Source organism: Alosa sapidissima, chromosome 21 (assembly GCF_018492685.1).
Source record: "Alosa sapidissima isolate fAloSap1 chromosome 21, fAloSap1.pri, whole genome shotgun sequence".
Lineage (NCBI taxonomy): Eukaryota > Metazoa > Chordata > Actinopteri > Clupeiformes > Clupeidae > Alosa > Alosa sapidissima.
In genome coordinates, this window is record NC_055977.1 from 20,369,773 (window position 1) to 20,390,738 (window position 20,966).

Sequence of the window (20,966 nt, forward strand, 5' to 3'; positions counted from 1 at the left end):
TAATTTTGTTAAAAGTTTAAAGTGGGTTGGAAAAAAACAATGGACGCTTCATACAAGGACTGTAATTTACCGCAGCGAACATCTAATAAGGATAGGACGATGTTCACATGAAGTGTAATTCCCATTTCTTCTTGAAGCCGAAATAAATCTGAGGATGTTTATCGGACATGCTTGGTTTTTACTGCAGGTACGTTAATCTTGTAATATCAATAAGGACCTAGGTAATGTTACCGTTAGCGTTGGTTGAGTGATGGAGGCATTTGATTTATTGCATTTGTAGAAAACTATAAATGCGGTTATACCAAGCAAATGTATAGCAGCACTGTTTGTATCTTTCGACTGTCATTTATTGCACGTGCTACAAAATCATTCTGTGCAATGGAAGATTTACCAACGTTACACCGGTCTGATACAGTTTTGCCTATACATGCGTGAGACTGAGACGCCTGTTTATTTTGTTTTAAGTGCGTGCAGGGTGTGAGAGGGGAATCGATGTGCTTTGATTACAGCTTGGTAGTTGTAGTCTGTGAAATTAAAAAGCACGTGTGTGTGAAGTATCCAAACAATGACACCTTCATTTCATTATGGCTGCTTTAGCAAAACACCTTAAGCTACTGTGTAGTGGGTCCCATTTAGAAGTGGCTACTTCATTCGCGCTTTCCTTGACTCATGGAGCTGCGTGAATTTTATTACAACTTTTCGCCACGATATGACAGTTTAAGTCCGCTTGATACTGTAAGGCGTAAGCCATTGGTTTCCAAAGGAGATTTTATTTGTGTCGCCAGCATAGCCTATTGACAATTTATGTTGTAAATAGGCCTACCTTATAATCCTACCTGTAGCTTAGGGAAGCTAACGGCTTTCTATTAGGATCTAGTTTGTTAGTTACCGTTTTGTCATAACTCTCTGATGCATTTTTGCATTTAGAATAGCCAGAGCGTGTATATCTCAATCGGAAAATTAAACAATATCGGGTGCCTATGGACTAGGCTGGGTGAACCCAGCCTGATCTGCCCGCTATTTATTTTTTGATTTCTTAAAAGATTGAGCTTGGTCTGATGAAAGCCAGACTAGCCATGGACCTCAGTTAAACAATGCAAGGGAACATGAATCAGCCTATATTTGCACTAACAATAACGGACAAAAGCTCTTCAACTTTGGCCCGTTAAAATGTGTATGAACAGTCTAGCGACGCATTTCATCAAGGCCCATTTGGACATGTCAGTTATTTGCACCACTGGTTAGATGTAAAACAGCATTTCGTTTCAGACTAGGCTACTGTTACTTAATTTGTGCATTAACAATAACGTTTCAGACTACTGTTACTTAATTTGTGCATTGACAATAAAGTATTACATGAACTAAAGATGACTAAAATCTTATGTAGAAGAAGAAACATTCACAAAAAATCCATCCATCCAAAAATGACCTTTGTTTTTGATAGCTGTTGAAAACGGCATGGAACTGACAGAGATGTTTTTGTTTAAAAATACATAAAAAATAAATAAATAACATTATGCTGATACATTTTGCTTTTCCCAAATACAATGTAGCCTACAGGTGTAAGTGACCTTTCATCAATCCAGTTGCAATGGATGAACTGTGATGAACTGCCCTACTTGTGATTGTTTAGAGATTTTAAAGGTTTTATAACAATTCTACATCTTCTTTGGCTATTCTACAATCTATTCACCTTTTCAGCACCAGTAGGGTACTTTCTGTGCAGCCGCACACACACACTCAGGCATGCCAAACAAGCATACACAAAAGTTTCAAGAGTGGGGGATGGAGTAAAATATGGAGACAAATTGAAGTGTGATTTATTTTCGCGGAACGGATGTACAGGACTGAGCGGCGGTCATATTTTGTACCGCTATGCGGTACATCTAGTTTTGGCTTTCTTTTAATCCTACTGATTTTCATTTTTTACCGGGGGGGGGGGGGGGCAAATCACAAATGAGTGATTATGAGCCAGGTTGATGTGGGCCCTTGAGACCAACATACCATAAAAGATTCACAGAGAACTGTGTCTGCCCTACCCTCCTTTCGGGGGGTCCAGTCCAGCGGGGGGGCTGCAGATGAAAACGAAAAATGACGGTTCCATGCTATCCATGTGGGGGTACATGCCCACCAAGTTTTGTGTACCCCGGTCTTTCAGTGTCCCGGGAATCCTTGTTGGTGTACGTCACTAAATGTACACATAAATTATTTTATTGTAAGGCCCCCCATGAACGAAAGTACACAAAACTTGGCATGCATTCGGAGGGTGTCATAATGATCCTACACTTTTAATTTCGTGCAGTTTTGACCTTGTCAGCCAGAGATATTGTGATGAAAACACCTAATTTTTTGCTTTTTAATTTTTAACTAGGTGGCGCTATACATGAAATAAGTGGTAATGGGATGGGTTGACATGCCCCCTTAAGACCAACATACATAAAAAAGGTGGACCTCCTAGGCCCTACGGTTCTTGAGATATTCACAGAAAACTGTCTCCGGCCACCTACAGGCCAGTTGGTGTATAGTAACATAAATTAATTTATTGTGTGGCCCCCCATGAACGGAATTCCACAAAACTTGGCGTGCATACAGAGGGTGTCATAATGATCCTACAATTCCAATTTCGTGCAGTTTTGACTATGTTAGGTCACAGATACCTTCAATTACAACACCTCATTTTTACTTTTTTGTGTTCAACTAGGTGGCGCTATACATGAAATGAGTGGTTATGGAATGGGTTGACATGGCCCCTTGAGATCAACATACAAAAAAAAATGGTCCTCCTAAACCCTACGGTTTTCGAGATATTCACAGAAAACTGTGTCTGCCCTACCCTCCTTTCGGGGGTCCAGTCCAGCGGGGGGGCTACAGATCAAAACGAAAAACGATGGTTCCATGCTATCCATGTGGGGTTACATGCCCACCAAGTTTCGTGTACCCCGGTCTTTCAGTGTCCCGAGAATCATTGACGGAAATTTGGGCATGCGAAGAAAAAAAAAAAGAAAAAAAATCTGACTAAACCTATATGACCGCCGCTTCGCTGCGCGGCGGTCATAATAATACAGAGAAATTTGAGTACCATACATTTATGTACATGCGTATACATTTATGCACAAGCATATGTTTTTGTTACCAAACTTCATTTAAAATAAATAAATAAACTGTACAATAGGCGCACACTTGAATATCTGCTTGCTGTAATAGTTGGTAATTCTACTTTCAAAGGTTCTGATTCTGAAAGCTAATTTGTTGGTAATCAATAATTGTTGGTAATCAATAATATTAGAATGCAGAGGCAATTGTGCGATAACATTATACATATTATGACACATTTGCAGTCTTTGAGTTACAACCGGCCCTTTGAGGACAGCCATAATGCTGATGTGGCCCAGGATGAAAATGAGTTTGACCCCCTGCTTTAGATTCCACATTCCACAGTTTAGGAATGAGATAAAGATAGTGATTAACTTTTATGTTGTATTTAGGTCTGGGGATTTCTAATCTGCCTTTGGACAAGTAAATGTCATCTCGGATGGTTAAAATAGTGTTCATGTTCATGAACTATGTATTATGCAATGGTCCATATTATAGGATTACAGTGACCATGTTTTTACTCAGATTATGTTAATCTGCAGGTTGATCATCTCTATAGAAATGTGGTCATGTTTGCATGCTAAATGTCCATGTAGATAAGCATTATGTGTGGAATATTAAGTGGCATGTACAAGCCTATGCCTAGAGAATTTTCTTCCACCCCTAACTTCTGCACGTTAGACTTCCGCTAATGTCTAAATATAGTATATTGTTAGATGTTGTTATTCATGACTTATTATTTTAGTAATAACAATGTTTCATTGGATTACATAAATACAACCATCAAGAATCAGGGTTTCTCATATACAATACATCCATATTGCACCATATTTATTTAGATTTTTGTGCTTCAGAAGCATTTTCTTACTGAAAACAAATAGACTGGAAATCAATGTGATAACTTTGTGAATTAATTCACTGTAAGACATTGTGAACGTCATTAGCTCCCTGTAAAGAAGACTTTCATTGTGTTGTTGTAAACAGTATTAGCCAGCTCCAAAGGGTCCTCATTCCTTGCTGCAGCCATGATCTCTAGAACTTGTCTGAAAAAGAGGTGGAATAAGTCTTATTCTAAATTATTGACAAATGGGATGAATTAATGCTAAAAAGAGGCCTCTCTAGGAACACACACAAACTTTTTTCACAGCAACATTCTCTTTAATTTCTGTAACTTCACCTACCTAGAAACTAAATTTGACTTACATTATATGGCATGGCTCATTACGGTCCTTAAGGCAATGCCCAGCTTCCCATTTCTTCTTGGTGGGAAAAGTAGTTTTGATGTGCTTTGCACCCGCATGCGTGTTTTTCACACCACACCACGGAGCATCTGCAAGAGGGAAGAAATCCATCACCACATAAAATTAGATTGTTCTTACTCAATTTGTTATATGACTAGGAAATCAGAGGCACTTTGTTTTGAGGAAAAGGATTTACTCAGTTAACTCAGTTCTTCAATTGATGGAACAATATTTTGATTTGAACAAAAATTGATAATGCAATAACTGTGATTTTATATTACTTAACTAGTCTACTGTAGGCAGCCTACAGAGGAAACAAGAATCAGCCTCAGACTGATATTTTTAACTAAATTCAATTCTTTTGTAAGAAAAAAACCTCTTTTGTAAAGACCTGTTTCAATCATCAGCCTTTCAGAGGGGATGGACTTCATAGCTTCCACATTTGCTTCTGTTTTCAGAGAACTGAAATAGAAAGTCCAGGTAGCTTTTAGATAAAGTCATGCCTAAATATAATAAAATTATCTATGAAAAGAGAACAACTCTCACCAGCCATTAATACCAATGTATAAATCTAAGTCGATGAGGGCCGCTGCATCCTCCTTGGTTCCATCAAAAGAATGCACCTACAATGGTGAAAAACAATACAAAGTCTGAGCATGAAGGAGTAGGATTCAATAGCACAAAAACATAATATGGATATTTTCTTACCACACCTCCAACACATCTGTCCCTGTTTCGCTTCATGATTTCTGCGAAAAGGGGAGGGTATACTGTAGATCAACTCACTGCACCCATCAAAAATCAAAGAGAGAGTAGTGTCATAGTAATAACCAAGTAGTGTAATGGTAATACCAATAAATTCGTTATGTGAGTTTCTACAGTGGAGGAACATGGGCAGTTTGGTTTCTTCAGCCAAATCAAACTGCTTCTCAAAGTATCTGCCAAATCAAGGACACATATTAGGGGATCTGAATGTTTCTGTAGGATACCTGTAAGGTCACACTGTGTGTTTAGAAGTATATTACAAATAGCTTACATAAGTTGTGTTTCTTTTGGGCAGAATTCCAGCCTATCAAAATCTGTGGAAAATATATATGAATATATCAATGATGTAACATCCATAGTCAGATTGAAAGTTCATCCATACCTAAACATGGGTCTAAAATGGTGGTAAAAGTATTGTGCACATTATAGCTTACAGACATACTGGTAACTAGTACACAGAGTGGATCAGACTGTTACTCACCAAGACCACATTCTCCGATAGCCACCACTTTGCTTTTGTTTGACACTGCTAGTTCCCTCAGTGATCCAAAGTACTGATCTGGGCCGCTCTGCTCAAACTCACTACAGCGTGTTGGATGACAACCTACAGTGCTGTAAAATTCATCTGGTCAAAAGTTGGAGAATTGGTACTTAGTGAAAAGGGAGCAATAAGGCAAAGTGGATTCATTACAAACAGACACATATTCTGACTTTTCTCTAAGTAAGTGTGTAAGGGCAAAACCACTAATCAATACAGAGAAACTTAATCAAACCTCTGGACTCTGCCATCTTGAGGGCCTCCTTGCTGTCCTCAAGGTTTCCTCCTGTAATCATGAACTGCACAAAATAAATTCAGCTGCATTAGTGTTTTATGTAACATACACTTTTGTCTTAATTCAGCATACATTTTAATTCCCTGTCTCAGATTACCTTTTTCACCCCAACACTGGATGCTCTTTCGATAATTTGGTCAAAGTCATCTGCAAATATAAGCAGCAAGTGAGCACGGGGGTATCCAGATATTCAGAAACATGCTGCTGAACAACATGTTAAAGATATAAGCAGCATACCTTCATGTTTCTTGTTTCCTCTGTAGATTCCCCGAAACATGGGATCTGTCAAATTTATCCCAATATCTGTAAAAGATAAAGAAACGTGATGGATATTGACAGAAATGCAGTAGTAATTACTCGCTAAGGTCTCCTCTAAACCGTAGCTTGAATGTTCTCTTCTGTAAGTCATTTGGGATAAAAGTGTCTGGTAAATGAATGTAAATGGAAGTCGTTGTGAAGAGTAAAAACTATGGGAATCACATCAGACATTCTAGCTAACGTTAGCAGCTGCAACATTAACTGAGCCGATTGCATGTGGATTTGTGAGCATTTAAAATGCGTTTATCGAAAATTGTTTAGCACACTTATTTAACATAACACCAACATATCTACTTACCAATGAATTTGAAACTTGCCATGACAGGAGCATTCATTTTGGACAGGCTGTAGAAACACACTCCACATGCAAGCCTAGCAACTCCCATAATTCCCCAAATCGTAATTATTGTAGTAGATGCGTACAATTAAGTCTGGATTTATTTAAATATCTTAAACTATGGACAGTATATCCAGGCTCTGACCACATTACGTCAATAATAGTAAATGTCGATTAATCAAATTCGATTATGCTGGAGGAAAAAACACATTTATTTTTTTGCTGCGCAAATACTACAAACAAAACGAACTAACAAGTTGCAAACATCCTCCATGATCCCAGAATTCCGTTCTCTCGTCGTCGAGAAGGTGACAGGGGACAGAAGCTATGGCTGCGTACCTTACACATCAACAAAAGGTGCTTAGACTTTACAAAAAGTCTCTAAGGCACCTCGAATCGTGGTGTGTGTTTAGGTAAGTAACGCGTTTTGTTAACGTCCAGCAAGAAGGTTCCGCTTGAATGGCCTTCATGGGCTGGTAACGTTAATGTTTGCGAGCTTGCTAGCTAGGTTTGCTAACTCAGTACGATTTGCAAGCGAAAGGCCAATCGGTCATACATTACGTTGAAACTTAAACACCTGGCGCACGACCATTCATACTTTGAATCACTTTTGTCTTATGCCATCACCACTAATTCAATAAGTAAACCGATCATAATAACAGTAGTCCTTCCTTTGGTCAATTGGTACCATTGGCTCACAGTGAATGTATAACGTTATAACGGTATAATGTTACCACTCTAGAAATATGTGACAGCATTGCATTTGGGTAGCTGTTTGTGTTTTATCACCCTATTTATGTGCATTATATGTCTATGTAGGGATATTTCAGGTGAAGAGGCTAAAAACTTCTTAACTAATAGATATCCCCACAAAACTTGCACAGCTATTTACATTAAGTCATTGTTTTTTTTGTGTGTGTTGCACGTTTTCTGAAATTGTATGTGTAAATAAATGAGCCTATTATCTATTGACAGACATGTTTTTCATGTCTGCCACGGAATATAATACTTCTCCGTGACTGCTCCTCCCAACCTTTCTACAAATCTAATCTCAAGACCTTTCTGTTTCTTGAACACTTCCCCTCCACCACTGCATAGACTTGCCACCCCCCCCCCCCCCTTTTTTGTTTTGTTTTGACTTCTGTAGAGTGACCTTGAGTGTTGACAAAGGCACTATAAAAATGTAACTTGTTATTAAATAATGATAAAATGCAAACAGCTACTACCAATGCAATGCATTCATTTATTTATTTATTTATTAACTCTAGGGTGGCACACCTAGCCAAAAATCACTGAGACCCATTCCTCTCAGATGGTACCAACCAACCGCCTCTGGCTCAAGGACTAGTGAAATCTACAGAAAACGTGTCTATCTCTGTTAGTGACACTGTTAGTTACTTACGCTGTAGTAAACATTAACGAGTTAGCGTCTTAATGAAATTATCTTCAACAGTAACATTGTGTCCTAACAATATGTATGCGTCATCTGTCTTAGGGACAAATATCGCTTCTATGCTTGTCTGCTGAGGGCACGGTTTGATGACGGCAAGAGTGAGAAGGACATGGCTAAAGCCACTTTGATGCTTAAAGCCGGAGAGGAGGAATTCTGGGCTAACCAGCATCCTCAGCCCTACCTCTTCCCAGACTCTCCTGGAGGGACTTCTTATGAGAGATATGAGTGCTATAAGGTAATTAAACACTCTGTTAATCACTCGAGACATTGTTGGGGCCTTACCTTCAATGCATAGTATAACTTTCTTTTCATGGGTTTGCAGGTCCCTGAATGGTGCTTGGACCATTGGCATCCCTCTGAAAAAGCTATGTATCCTGACTATTTCTCCAAGAGGGAGCAGTGGAAGAAACTCCGTGCTCAGTCATGGGAGAAGGAGGTAAGGCCACACGACTGCTCATTATCACTTGAAAGGCAATGACAAATTAGAACGAAACATTTTGTTTGTGTTTTAGTTTGGCACCATTACCTTGCCAGAGATCACACGCACAGGGAAAATGTGTTGTGCCTGATAACATTCTTCTGACACATTACCCTCTGGTACTGCTGTACAGTAAAGGTGGTCTCTGTGTGCTTCAGGTCCAGCAGCTGCAGGACGAGACCCCTGCCGATGGCCCCAAGAGCGAGGCCCTTCCTCCAGCCAGGAAGGAGGGAGACCTCCCCCCTCTGTGGTGGCAGTTTGTCACCCGCCCTAGGGAGCGCCCAATGTAAGAGTGCAGTCGGTGCTGGCCAGTGACTTTGCCATTGCATGTCTTGAGACTAGGATGCATTTCAAACCATGACACTGGCCCTGAACAAATGTAATGTTCATTTACCAGTTTGGTCAGAGGGAGAACACCGCCACTTACCTGTAGAAACCTGTATTAGCATACCTGCTATTTCTGTTGACTGGTGAATAAGTTGAAGAAATTATAAATAAATGTATATTGTAAAATCCTATATAACTGTGGTCATGGGTAGTATTAGTAATACGAAAGGTTTTCTTTTCAACACCTTTATTGTAAGCTGAAAACTGTTTGACAGAGAGAGGGGATAGAACTACATAAACAGGAACCATCTTTGATAGGTCAGAGGAGACAGGATATAAAACATAAACAAAAAGTCAACTCTTCATACACAGACATGGTACTGAAGCAAGCATTAGCAACAGTGTCTAAGAAATCCTGAAGTTTGACCATCTGCTTTCAACAACGGGTTAAAAACACCAAACCTATGCGTTTTGAACATCTGGGTTATTTTACAAAGGTAACATTTTGGCAACTTATCTAAACAGCTGTACTCTGGAAAAAAGAAAACAACACATAGTTACAGCTAGAGTTGTTTGACATTTATAATAAACCACTTATGTTGTAATCAAGACAGGAAATCACACAGGTGCAGACAGTCAATAATGTCAGCGTCATATGCATGTCGCATCAGCTACTCTGTTCTACGCACATTATAGAGGTCTGCTTTTTCTGGGACAACAGCACAGACCTCAGTCGCTGCACAATATATTCAACGGCTCTAAAATGGGGATGTGGTGAGCGGGGGAAAGAGGGAATTTATTTGGATAAATAGTTGTTTTTTAAAGTAATGCGCATTAATACTCTGAAAGCAACATGCAGAAATACATTTCTTTATACTTTTGTGAGAAAAGTTCATGTCGACAGTGTAGCTGAGCTAGCTCTTCCCTGGGGAAAACTGTTTTAGACTGCTGTAGTCTTACGTCAATGAGGTAATGGCTTTGAATACTTGGTGGATTTACAGTGGTTCTTGGGGAAATGTAGGTTCTTTGTAGACCTCCTGATCTTGCAGGAGTCTTCATGTGTTGAAATAAGTTAAGGGCAAAAATATATATCAAGAATTATTTAAAAACACAAAGCTTCGACTGAAGGAGCTCCCCAAACCCAAATGTGTATACCACCAGTGTGAACAGAAGTAAGGGAGTATGGCATCACTGCTGACTCCATGATTGTAACAAAGTTACAAAAGGAGTTCCTGTGAAGCGACATGACATTGACTGTCTACAGAAATTCTTGCTCACCGTGAGAAAAAACATACTGTATATATTTTTACTTTTAGAGAGGACTTTTCTGAAAACTTTAAAGAAATGTTTGACCATGGGTTGAATGTCTTTCAAACGTCCTTGGGTTTATCTACACGTTGGCTTTTGCCAAAGTGTATCACTCCAGTGAAGTGTAGTGTACTGAATACAAAGATGGACATGAAGGGCAAAAAGGTATACTCAATCTCCACCAGACACTCACACACTCTTGCGTCTTACCCAGACTTCAGTTGAAACATACAAATGTGTGTTTCTGGACTAATTAGACCGTGTGTTCTATTTACAATACTGCCTGACACTGCACAGGCAATTAAAGTATGTGTCCAGAAAAGACTGGTCACAATAAACTTTCAGATTGGGCATGCACGTTACTGGAACGTATCAAATGAGTTTTATAAGGGACATATTTAAGAGATGATGCCATATCGCAGTTCTGGCTGTTCTCTAGTGCACTTTTCTTTCAGTTTTAAGAGTTCTATCTAGTAGATTGCCCACCCTAACTCTTGTCATTGCTTTACTTTTTCATAATCTCTGGCATTTTCACAGAAAAGATAAATCCTATTAAGTGAAATGAAACTATTGAAAAACGCTCAGCTTTGAGGCTTTTGGCACATTTTTTTCAGAAATGGGGATTACAAATGGAGCATCAATGACAAAAAAGAAACATATAAACATACTGTATAACACTTCAAAATATAATTAGAATTATTTATGTACAAAACAAAGACAGAGCCTTTTTTCGTCTAATCTGAAAAGTCATGGAAATATTAAAATCAAATGCTCCAATCCCTCCGTTCTCCGAGACCTACATATATTTCTGAGGACACCTCATCCTGACCCCATATTTCACTTCCTACTGCTACAGGTATGGACACGAATGTCATGTTATACCTCAACACAAACTCTTGCTACATCTTAGACCCCTATTCCCCACCTTACTGCTTACACGCTTATGCAGTAGGTGGGATGGGGTTTCAGGCGATGCGCGGGGCCGACCGGTCGTTGGTTGTGGTCTTCTTCAGCTTCACCCCCCGGCGGATGGCCAGGAGCATGTTGTCTCCCTGGGCGTTCTGGGTGTCGGCCTCCTCTGCGTTAGCGTCGCCGTGGGGCTCCACGCCTGGAGTGTGAGCTGGTGGCGAAGACATGGGGCTGTTGCCGCTGGTGTTTGCTGCCCCGGTGGCCGTTGCGGTGGGCGACCCAGCGGGGCTGGTGGGCGAACACGTCTCGCTCTCCTCGCTGAAGGGCAGGCCGGCGGGGAACTCGGGCACGGTGGGAGTCTTGACGGGCACCATGGGCGTGCGGATGGGGATGGGCCCGATGCCGCCTCCGGACGGCCGGCGCAGGTTGGGCTTGGAGGAGGGCGTGCGGCGGATGGTGGCCACGCCCGGTGTGAGGATGACCGGGCCGGCGTTGGACGGCAACCCTGCAGTGGAGGCCGGCCGCTTGGCCTGGAACATGCGTCGGTAAGACTGGCTTATGTCACTGTTCCGCGGGATGGTGGAGGACTTGTCAAAGTCCTGCTGGTCCACTTCCTGCTCTCCGCCCACAGTGAAGTAATCGTAATCTGACACTGCACCAGAACAGAAAAGCATATGGAGATGTTACATACTGTATAACCGTACAGTAACCGTATAAATTATGTCAAAATATGGCATGGTAATGTCTAACTTCTGCTCACAACAGGGGCTCAATTCAAGAAAACAAAATGATTACCAGAACTCCAGATAAAATGTACAGACCATCTTAAAGGTCATTAGACAAATAAACTCAATGTTGTATAGGGTCAGTCTGCACTGAAAAACACTTTTAGTCTAGGACTAGACTAGGCTTAATCCATGATATGCAGCAGATGGATTAAAAGGTGCATGTACAGTACCTTGTGAGGGGATGGTGTCTTCAGAGCAGCAGGGTGTGTTGGTCTGGGTGCTGTAGCCACTGGAGCACTGGAGGGAGTCTCGGCTGGAGTGCTGGATGTCAAGCTGCAGGCCTCTGCTCAGGGCCATGGCCAGCTCCTCATGGGCCTCTGCATCCTCCTGCTGCAACACACACACACACACGCAAGCACATGAAAACATACAGTTAAACACTAGAGGGCGCAGCCCACCCACTTACACTCGGCCCTGCACTAGAATCAATACTGTGCTACACAGATGAGAAAAAAACAGGTAATCTGGTTCAGATAGGTCTGCACACAAATGTGTTTATACTCAACATATTATAAGCATTCACATTTGAGTACAAAAAAATTAAGAACCATTTGAAATTCAAATTCAATGTGATCCAGCCTTTGGATGCCTTTTCCATGACCTGCCAACCCTTTGCCAACTCAGACTGACAAAACAATGAAATGCCCTTAAAGAAACGGACCGAATTGAGAATTTACCACAAAAGCTGTAACTGCTGTGCATCAAGGCGGGATAGTCTACCTTAGGAGGACTGGTTGGGTGGATGGTCCTGGGTCTCTGTGGGTCCTCCCCAGCAGTGCTGGCCTCTCCTGCCAGGGGGCTCGTGGGTTCTGTGGGCTCACGCTTCTCCTTGTTCCGCCTCAGCGTGTTCACCATGGGTTGGTCATAGGGCCCAGGCTTAGCCCAGTCCTACACAGACAAACTGCTTTAGAAAGGGTTTTCCTTAATAGGTGTGTGGGGAGTGTGTGTGTGTGTTCCCCATTATTACACGGTGGTTAGTTTGTTTTTGAGAAGCAAATCCTGATACCCATTTCCTTGAGAACATATGAATGGCACAGAAAATGGAAAAAACAGCAAATAGAACAAACTCCAGGGGCTAGCCATTATTATTCATGCCATTAAAATGTGGTTAGAAAACTGTTGGAAGAGTTGAGTAAAGTTCAGTTGATATCCAAGAAAACTCATATAGAATATTTTATTTTTCGCTAGAGCTCACTGAAGCCAGACTTGCCGGAAACAGACAAAAGGTTTCATGTGTCTCCCACAAACCAGAGTAACTGGAACTAAACAGCTGGGGCTAATGGCAGCTAATGAATGCTATTAGTAGCCTAGGAGACGAGTCTAAAATAGCTGAATGACTGCACAGATTTCCCTGTATTGGGAACGGAAAGTGACATTTTTTTAACTGCTGTTACTTTGAGGACAGAGAGGGCAGACTTTGTTGAGAAAGAACACAGAAATATAGACGAGGAAGAGGAGGAGGAGGGAGAAAAAAGGAGATGAGAGGCGATATGGAGGACGAACAAACCTTCCAGCTGGGCACTCTGGAGGAGAAGGGCATCATGCCCGGGACCAGGGGGCAGTAGGGGGGGTAGTCGCTCATCATGGAAGAGCTGGGGCGAGACCAGGGCCACCCCGGGGAGGGGGAGGTTGGGGTGGTGGTGGTGATGATGGTGGTGGGGGAGGTGGAGGAGGGGCAGGGTGGTGGGAGGGGGAGGGGTAGGTACTGCTCCAGGGAGCACTCCTCACGCAGGCAGGGCGAGTCGGGGGGTCTGTGATGGTCGTAGCCATTAGATAACTAAATGAGTGGGATGGGACAAAAATAACATACAAAAACAGACACAATGGGGAAAGATGAACAACTCAGGATCAAACTTAAAGTACATGTGAAACAAAAATAAAACTGACAAAACTTAAAATTTTACAATGAAGTGATGCATGTAGGCAAATTATACATAAATAAATAACGCAAAATGAATACAATGTTGAAAATCGTATAATAACGGTTGACCATGTTTGATCATATCAGAAAAAAAATGAACAAATATAGAGGACTAAAATAACATTGTGAACCTAAAAATGGATCCACTGGAAGTGCACAGAAGTTTGTGTGTGTGTGTGTGTGTGTGTGTGTGTGTGTGTGCAAGCGCGCATGTGTGTGTGTAAAAGAGGCCAGTTTGTTCACCTTCTCCCCATCAGTGTTGGGGCTGGGCTGAGTGGGCCCCTGAGGGGCCTGTGGGCTGCCCTCGCTGCTGGGCTGACCAGACTCAGAGGCGTCCGACGAGCTGGACTCAGAAGAGGGCTACAGCACAGCCATGCAGCGCGAAAACACACAGGATTGGATTTGCAGAAAAAACACACACACACACACACACACACACACACATGGAGCAAGAAAGGGACAACACAAACACACAGAGAGGCCAGAGAGGCAGCACATTGACACAGCACACATGGGAAGTGACATGAAGACAGAAGGTCACAGCAGCAGCATCACACAATGTACCAGGATTGGCAGAAATCAAGAGAAATCAACAGAAGAGGATGGAGGAGAAAGGAAGGTGACAGGACAACACACACACACACACACACACACACACACACACACACACACACACACATACACACACACAAAGACAGAAGAAGTATGTTAAAGATATGTCAAAGAAAAAAGTAGCACTCAAAATTGAATAGGAACAAACAAAAACACTAAAACAGCTATAGCGTGAGAGCAGCGTGAGAGCGTATGGCACAGTGAACTGGAAGCAGAGAGACCAAGAGGCTGAGGCTGGTATGGGCCCGTGGAAACAGAATGCAACCCAGTGGGGTCAGTCATGTGCAGAGCAGAAAGCAGCACTTCAGCACAAACCTTCAGCTGCATAAGCAATAAAACGTGGCCAGAATAAAGCGGGGAGAGAGAGAGTGAGAGACAGAGAGAGAGAGAGAAAGAAATGGAACACTGAGAAAGCCATGCGCAGAAAGCACATCGGACCCCTTTGAGACTGCCCTGTGGCAGAGTGTGGAGTGAAACCAACAACACACACACAATCTAAAAAACACGCTGATACTGAGTCTACTTTTATTAGATGTGGTTTGTGTGCACTGATTATAGGTCTGCTTCGGGAATCATTAAGATGTCTATCATGCCCCAGTGTATTTATGGCAGCACAGAGGCCAACCATAAACAGCACATATAGTAACCATAGCGCTTTGTTTTCCTTTGTAGTTTGTAGTAACAACAAACAATATACCGACACACAAACCTAATGTATTATTTTGGTGGACATATGGCTTTGTCACCCATGTAGTAACAACAAACCAATGACAGTAGAATCCAGTCATTCAATTATTTCTACAATAATTGCAACAAACTAGCATGAAGCATTAGAATATGCTTCACTTATTATGCATTACATTACACTACAGCAAGTATCCTACTATAAGAAATCATAAGACTAGGATATCTCTGTGATGTGTTAAGATGCTTCGCTAGGTCCCTGCGTCAGTGGTGAAGTGACCTGCTGTGTGTGTGAGGCCTGTGTGTGTGTGGGGGACAGGCGGACATGGATGCTGTCCTGGACTGTCTCTGTGTTGGAGCGGCTCGGGTCGGTGTGGGTCGGTGACTCATCCAGCACTCCCTGCCCAGCCTGCCGAGGCTCCAACACGGCTGTGCCGTCTAACGAGCAGTGTTACCTAGCAACAACTAAGTGTTCTGACAAAGGCTGATGTGAATGGAGAGCTGCGAGTGTGTGTGTGTGTGTGTGTGTGTGTGTGTGTTTGTGTTTGAGTGAGTGAGTGAGTGAGTGAGTGAGTGTGAGTGTGAAATATTCATATAACTGTGTTCAGAACTGGATGTTTATATGGAACCTGCAGCTGTGCTTGGCTAATATAACATTCCTGTGAAGAATGTAAATACAAACAACACTACAGTTTATTAATTCCATTTGTTTCGAGCCATGTAAAGGGGCATTGTGCTTGGGACTGGATGTGGAATTCAACTTGGAGCTTGCCATTTCATCACTTACATCACTTATTCAGTCATAAGTTGTCAATATTGGTCAATGTTGCTTTGAAAAGGCACTTAATGAATGGAATTGGTAATGAAATTGACCAATTGATTCTTCCTGGGTCAGATTTTCACAAAGCTTAAAATGACCTCTGACCTTTCTCCTATAGCTTTAGGCTATGGCTGAACCAAATGTTAGATCACTCTCTGTTGGGTTTTGATTGACAGGCAGAGGATCCTACCTGTGGGCTGGTCTCGGGGGGCATGGGGGACGGGGACTTGGACTGGTAGGCGTCCTGGGAGATGAAGCCGGAGTCGTGCGAGGAGACGCTGGGCAGGCGGGCGGGGCCCTGCTGGGGCGGGGCGGAGCCACGGTAACGGTAGTGGGAGGTGGGCGAGTGGGAGTGGGAGCCGCTGGAGCGTGAGTCACTGCTGTTCACACTGTTTAGACTGCTGCTGAGACAGAACACACAGACAGGAGGAGATGATAGAGGGATAGAAGTTAGAGAGATGAGATCGGGGAAATGATAGAAAATAAGCAACAAAATAACATTGAAAAATGTAAGCAATCAAAATTTGACATGCAGTTTTGTATAAAACAGTATAAGACATCACAATGTAGAATGCAAAACAGTATAAGACATCACATTGTAGAATGCAAAATAACTGTGCAACAGTATTGCAATGACTCATTTTGACCACAAGGGGGCCCTTTAGGATTATAATCACTCTTTGGCATATTGATGCTGGATGCTGGTTGGCAAAGATAAAATTTGTAATAAATTGTGATGAAATCATATTAAGAGATACAAGCATTGCTTATTTCCATTATGTACCTGAACAGATAGTGTAATAATAAATCATGATATCTCTGGATCTGAACTACAGAGGCAGTGATGCAGATCCACCTCTGAACCCGCCCAGTTTAACCCTTCGTGCTGCTGAGCACTGCCCTGGCACTGTACCTGCACATGCTGGACTTCCTGGACACTGTGGTGCTGGGAGAGGACGGGGGCGTCTGGTAAGACCAGCTGTAGTCTGAGCCCTTCAGGTCTATAATTACCTGTAGAACCAGAGCCGCCTCGTTAGTCAACTGGATTTGGAAACACAGCAAGCAACATAGGCTACGAAACGCATATTCATTTGTTTGGGTAACATTAATTGGGAAGTTGTGGGTGAGTGGTGTTTCTGTAGTGCCTAAACTATTGCCTAATAGCAATGTCCAGATAGGTAGATGGACAAATGCATGGGGAACAGACCTGCTCGCTGGAGGGGGGGAGTTTGTGTGGGTCCATGGTCAGCGTCTTGAGGTCATCAGAAATGGCCTGCAGGTGGGTGATCTCTCCCAGCATGGACATCTCCTCTTCCTGAGGGTCAAACAACACACACACACACACACACACACACACACACACACACACACACACACACACACACACACACACTTAAATCGTACCTTTCACTCAGGGGGTTCACATATATCTGTCATCTTGTGTGTTTTCACTCTGCATTAGTCTTTCATTGATTGTGTTCTAGCTGACAGAACATATGCAGAGTTCAAAGCATTAAGTAACATGAGAACTCAGGCATCCAAAAAGAATGTCACATGGCTCTAAAAACAGCCGAGGACACCACTCCAAGCCAGGGGGGGAAGATGGCTGATTATCAGAGAATAGGCAGCATTCACATAAACTATAACAGTCCCTTTACTCAATGATACTTCCAGCAGAAGTCTGGCTTCCAGCAGAATTTGAAGATTGGGACACAAGGTGCCGTTGAAGGAAAATAAACATCTCTCTCTCCACCTTAACTATATTCCATTTTTTTTTTTTTTTTAATTTGACTGTGGGCTAATGTGGTCAGAAATGGGAGAAGAAGATGTGTAGTGTTATATACAGAGAAGGAAAAGAGAGAAAGAGATGAGGAGAGCATGGCAGAAAAGATAGATTAAAAAAGGTATTGAATAAGGAGGAGATGTGAAGTGAAAGTGGGAGATGGAAAGTTACAGAGAGAAAGAGGAAGAGACAACCAATCCAAGAAAGAGGACATGAAGAACTCCCCAATTTAGCATTTAGAATAAGGAGTTGAAGAGGAGAGGAAATTGAGTGTCAAAGAGAGGGAACATCGAAATAGAAAAAAAGATGAGAGACAACCAGGAAGTGGATGAAGGGGGACTCACCACGACGGGGCGCAACATGGTGACGAAGGTGCAGAAGCGCCCGCGCTCCTCAATCAGCGCCTTCCTGACTGCCTGCTTCTCCGTCTCCTCCAGCAGCAGGTACTTGTCGCTCACGTCCTGCATGGCGCTGTCCAGCTGTGGCTGGATGTCCCCGCGGCCTGGGTTAAAAAAAAAACAAAAAAAAAAACAGCCGGTGTTGTCATGGTTACGACCCAGCCTTGATGCAATTTTGTATCCCATAAAACTAGCCTATGTTTTATGCCTTAGTAATAGTTTGTTTCAGATGCAGCTTTTCAGTTATGGCACAGTGCTTTACATTCTCTCAGACATACATTTTGTGTCAAGACAGCACATCATGTGGCTTAAAACTATAGCATATGTTGTGACTTATTTCTTATTTATGTGCTCTACTATGGATCACACACATGCGGACAAAGGGCATACTTTTTCAGGTGAATGGGGTTCAATAGTTCAATATCTTGATAGACTCCAAGATGCATGACATTGTACGTGCAAGGGACCTGGAGGTATTGGTCTAGAACCAGTGGCCTTGCCTATTAATGACAACTGTTGACTCAGATTTTCCTATAACAGATATGCACGCAAGGAATGACTCATCTACTAAGCCCAATATTTGCGTTAGAGTCAAATGGCTTCCGTCCTTTACACCTGACGGTGTTCCTCACACACCAAAGGCAACGGTCTGTAGGCATAAAAGAAATTTGGTACTGATCTCTGCTACACTATTAAGATTTATATGACCCCTTTCAGCATCGCCTCAGTGCAAGTAGTTTCACTGCGCACAAGTCAGCTGCTGCTCTGTCTGAGCAGATGTCCTTTCCCAAAGTTCAAGAGCAATTTTGAGTCAAGCTGTGGAACCGGTTGGTGGCTTCGAGCAGGGTCACACCCTTGCCGTGCAGCGTCGGGCAAGATCAGACACTCTGAGGGAAGAGAGGGTCCCTGAGGCAGGAAACACACTGTGTCACAGGGCGGCATTGTATCTATTCACACACACTTATGCAATGGCTGCACAGAAAGTGGATACTGAGTGGCCATGCCCCCGGTGTGCTCCCTCATTATATCTCTCTGTACAGGCTATCGTGGTAGGTGAGCTGAGAGGGACAGGTTGAGGTGGCAGCATGTACTGTATGCGTGGAGCCCATTTGAATGCAGAATGTGGGAACATGATAAGAACCTATCAAGTGACTGGGAACCACAAGCTGGAGAGTTCTGAAAAAGAGAGAGAGAAAAAAACAAACAAAAACAGAGAACAAAAAAGAAAAGAGAAAACAAGACTGCTTGGTCCTGAACCCAAAAAGTGAAAGGCCCCTCAAGATGTAAACATACAATTAAAGTTTTCAGTTTCACAGCCGAGCCAGCAGCAGTTATGCGGTGGAGGCAAGGCTATCTTATTTTCCAGGGAAAGAGGAATTCCGCCATCACATGAAGTGCAACTGTACGCGCACAGACACTCACACATACACACACCAGTACGTTTCCCACATGGCTTTAACGTCTATCAAGGGAGTACATTCTCAACGAAGCTCTCCATTCCTCACTAACTGCATGCAGAGCTGTGCTGGGATTTTCCCTTTGCACAAAATAACAGGCCCTTCCTGCTACTGTACGATGCTGCTGACCACAGACGGGGTTCCTCAAGGGTCAGTCCAAAGAACTCTCCGTTTCTAAGGTCGGCCTCAGGTTGGAATGTAAAATACAAGACAGCAGATTTATGCGATCTGCAGAGTCTGGAGCCACAATAATCCATTCATAATGATATAACTCTCAGTGTCTACAAAAGTTTACCAAAACAATTCTGGGGAAAGTCTTCATTCTTTTTCACTCAGACCACATTGACGTGTATACGACACTTCATATTGTCTCAAGACACACACATTTTGATGTCATCTTTACAGTGAACCCTACGATTACCATGCAATTACATGAAGTATAACAGACATATACTGTGAATATTGTAAAACTATAAATTCTACTACATTTACTACTCATGCAGCTTTGCTGGGTATTGTTTTGGGCTATCATTCCTATTTGATTATCATATGAGTTCAGTAGAAATAAGCATGGATTTACAATAAGAGGAGTGTTCTTACTGTGTACGTGTGTGTTTTAGGTAATTTAAGGAAGAGTGTGTGTGGAGACTTGGCTAGATTTAAAGGAATGCAAATCCCATTGTGGTTTAGCAGAAACCAGATCCTGTGTAATAAACAAATTCTGAGGAAAGTGATCAAGCAAGGAGTATTTGCTGTTGAGTATGACAAAAGGGCACACACACCTGAATTGTGCAATTTCACTTAATTGATATTTTGCTCATAGGCCCATGCCTGGGTCGTGACAGGCAGTCATGCCACACACAAGGGAAAAGTCAAGGGAATGGTAGCAGTGCGACTGTAACTCTCGGGGCCACTGGGCCATGTGCCCACTGTGAGGAATGTGACCAAAAACTGGACTGGTGTTGGCAGAAGTTACACATAAGTGCAGATCCAGAATCAGCCAAATGGTTGGGGAAGAATCTTTTTCCTAATCAAATTGAAAAATTGAGGGCTTCTCCTAGATCTGCACTTAAGGACTTCTTCCAGGACCACACAGAAGGTGGGTGGGGGTCGACAGGTTAACAGAGAACCGCGACACACAAACTTACCAAACACATCAGCTGGATAGTACAGGGGCATGGTGGGATGCAAAATGGCGCGTGGTGGCGCAAAGAGGAAAATATTTTCAGTCAGTTTCATATTCAGAAACACAGGGCCAGTTCCTAAGTGGGTTTTATCTGTTACAGAATCTTCTAAGCTCTGAAACAGTGAAATAGAAGCCACCAAGATCCACTTGTTGGAAGACAATTATTTCGGCACTGAAAAAATTAAATGCACAGATGCCCACTCAAGAAATGGCCCGGTGAGCTTAAGCCTCTACATCAACTATGATTTTGTTTCT

General features: G+C 42.5%; 3 protein-coding genes across 11 annotated transcripts in view; 1 reads left to right on the top strand and 2 right to left on the bottom strand.

Moving 5' to 3' along the window:
• Positions 1-3,889: 3,889 nt before the first annotated feature.
• tatdn1 (TatD DNase domain containing 1) lies at positions 3,890-6,624 on the bottom strand. The gene is made up of 12 exons (XM_042077031.1): positions 6,549-6,624; positions 6,170-6,235; positions 6,030-6,079; positions 5,873-5,936; positions 5,581-5,724; positions 5,371-5,413; positions 5,187-5,272; positions 5,043-5,083; positions 4,881-4,957; positions 4,726-4,796; positions 4,297-4,423; positions 3,890-4,136 (listed from the first exon to the last, which is right to left on the bottom strand). The coding sequence occupies exons 1-12, from the start codon at positions 6,583-6,585 to the stop codon at positions 4,034-4,036; spliced, it is 909 nt and encodes a 302-aa protein (XP_041932965.1). The 5' UTR covers positions 6,586-6,624; the 3' UTR covers positions 3,890-4,033.
• A 221-nt stretch (positions 6,625-6,845) lies between these two features.
• On the top strand, positions 6,846-9,036 carry ndufb9 (NADH:ubiquinone oxidoreductase subunit B9). The gene is made up of 4 exons (XM_042077030.1): positions 6,846-7,000; positions 8,083-8,275; positions 8,363-8,476; positions 8,677-9,036. The coding sequence occupies exons 1-4, from the start codon at positions 6,915-6,917 to the stop codon at positions 8,806-8,808; spliced, it is 525 nt and encodes a 174-aa protein (XP_041932964.1). The 5' UTR covers positions 6,846-6,914; the 3' UTR covers positions 8,809-9,036.
• A 39-nt stretch (positions 9,037-9,075) lies between these two features.
• The window catches only part of LOC121695859 (protein MTSS 1-like), a 39,684-nt gene continuing 27,793 nt past the window's right edge, over positions 9,076-20,966 (bottom strand). The window contains exons 7-16 of one of the 9 annotated variants that reach the window (XM_042077014.1): positions 20,674-20,685; positions 18,015-18,172; positions 17,095-17,202; positions 16,801-16,898; positions 16,078-16,288; positions 14,015-14,131; positions 13,358-13,627; positions 12,571-12,738; positions 12,021-12,177; positions 9,076-11,714 (exon numbers count right to left, since the gene is read on the bottom strand). In XM_042077014.1, coding sequence (XP_041932948.1) covers positions 11,119-11,714; positions 12,021-12,177; positions 12,571-12,738; positions 13,358-13,627; positions 14,015-14,131; positions 16,078-16,288; positions 16,801-16,898; positions 17,095-17,202; positions 18,015-18,172; positions 20,674-20,685 — 1,895 coding nt within the window. In that variant the 3' untranslated portion in view covers positions 9,076-11,118. Of the gene's footprint in view, positions 11,715-12,020; positions 12,181-12,570; positions 12,739-13,357; positions 13,628-14,014; positions 14,132-16,077; positions 16,289-16,800; positions 16,899-17,094; positions 17,203-18,014; positions 18,173-20,673; positions 20,686-20,966 lie in introns of all 9 variants that reach the window. The other 8 variants (XM_042077013.1, XM_042077022.1, XM_042077016.1 and 5 more) reach the window with 8 other exon arrangements.

Coding starts and splice junctions, on each gene's coding strand:
- tatdn1 (XM_042077031.1), bottom strand. CDS start 6,585: ATGAATGCTCCTGTCATGGCAAGTTTCAAATTCATTG. Junction 6,080..6,169: donor AGGAAACAAGAAACATGAAG/GTATGCTGCTTA, acceptor TTATATTTGCAG/ATGACTTTGACCAAATTATC. Junction 4,424..4,725: donor AAGGCTGATGATTGAAACAG/GTCTTTACAAAA, acceptor TCCCTCTTGCAG/ATGCTCCGTGGTGTGGTGTG.
- ndufb9 (XM_042077030.1), top strand. CDS start 6,915: ATGGCTGCGTACCTTACACATCAACAAAAGGTGCTTAGACTTTACAAA. Junction 8,276..8,362: donor AGAGATATGAGTGCTATAAG/GTAATTAAACAC, acceptor ATGGGTTTGCAG/GTCCCTGAATGGTGCTTGGA. Junction 8,477..8,676: donor CTCAGTCATGGGAGAAGGAG/GTAAGGCCACAC, acceptor TGTGTGCTTCAG/GTCCAGCAGCTGCAGGACGA.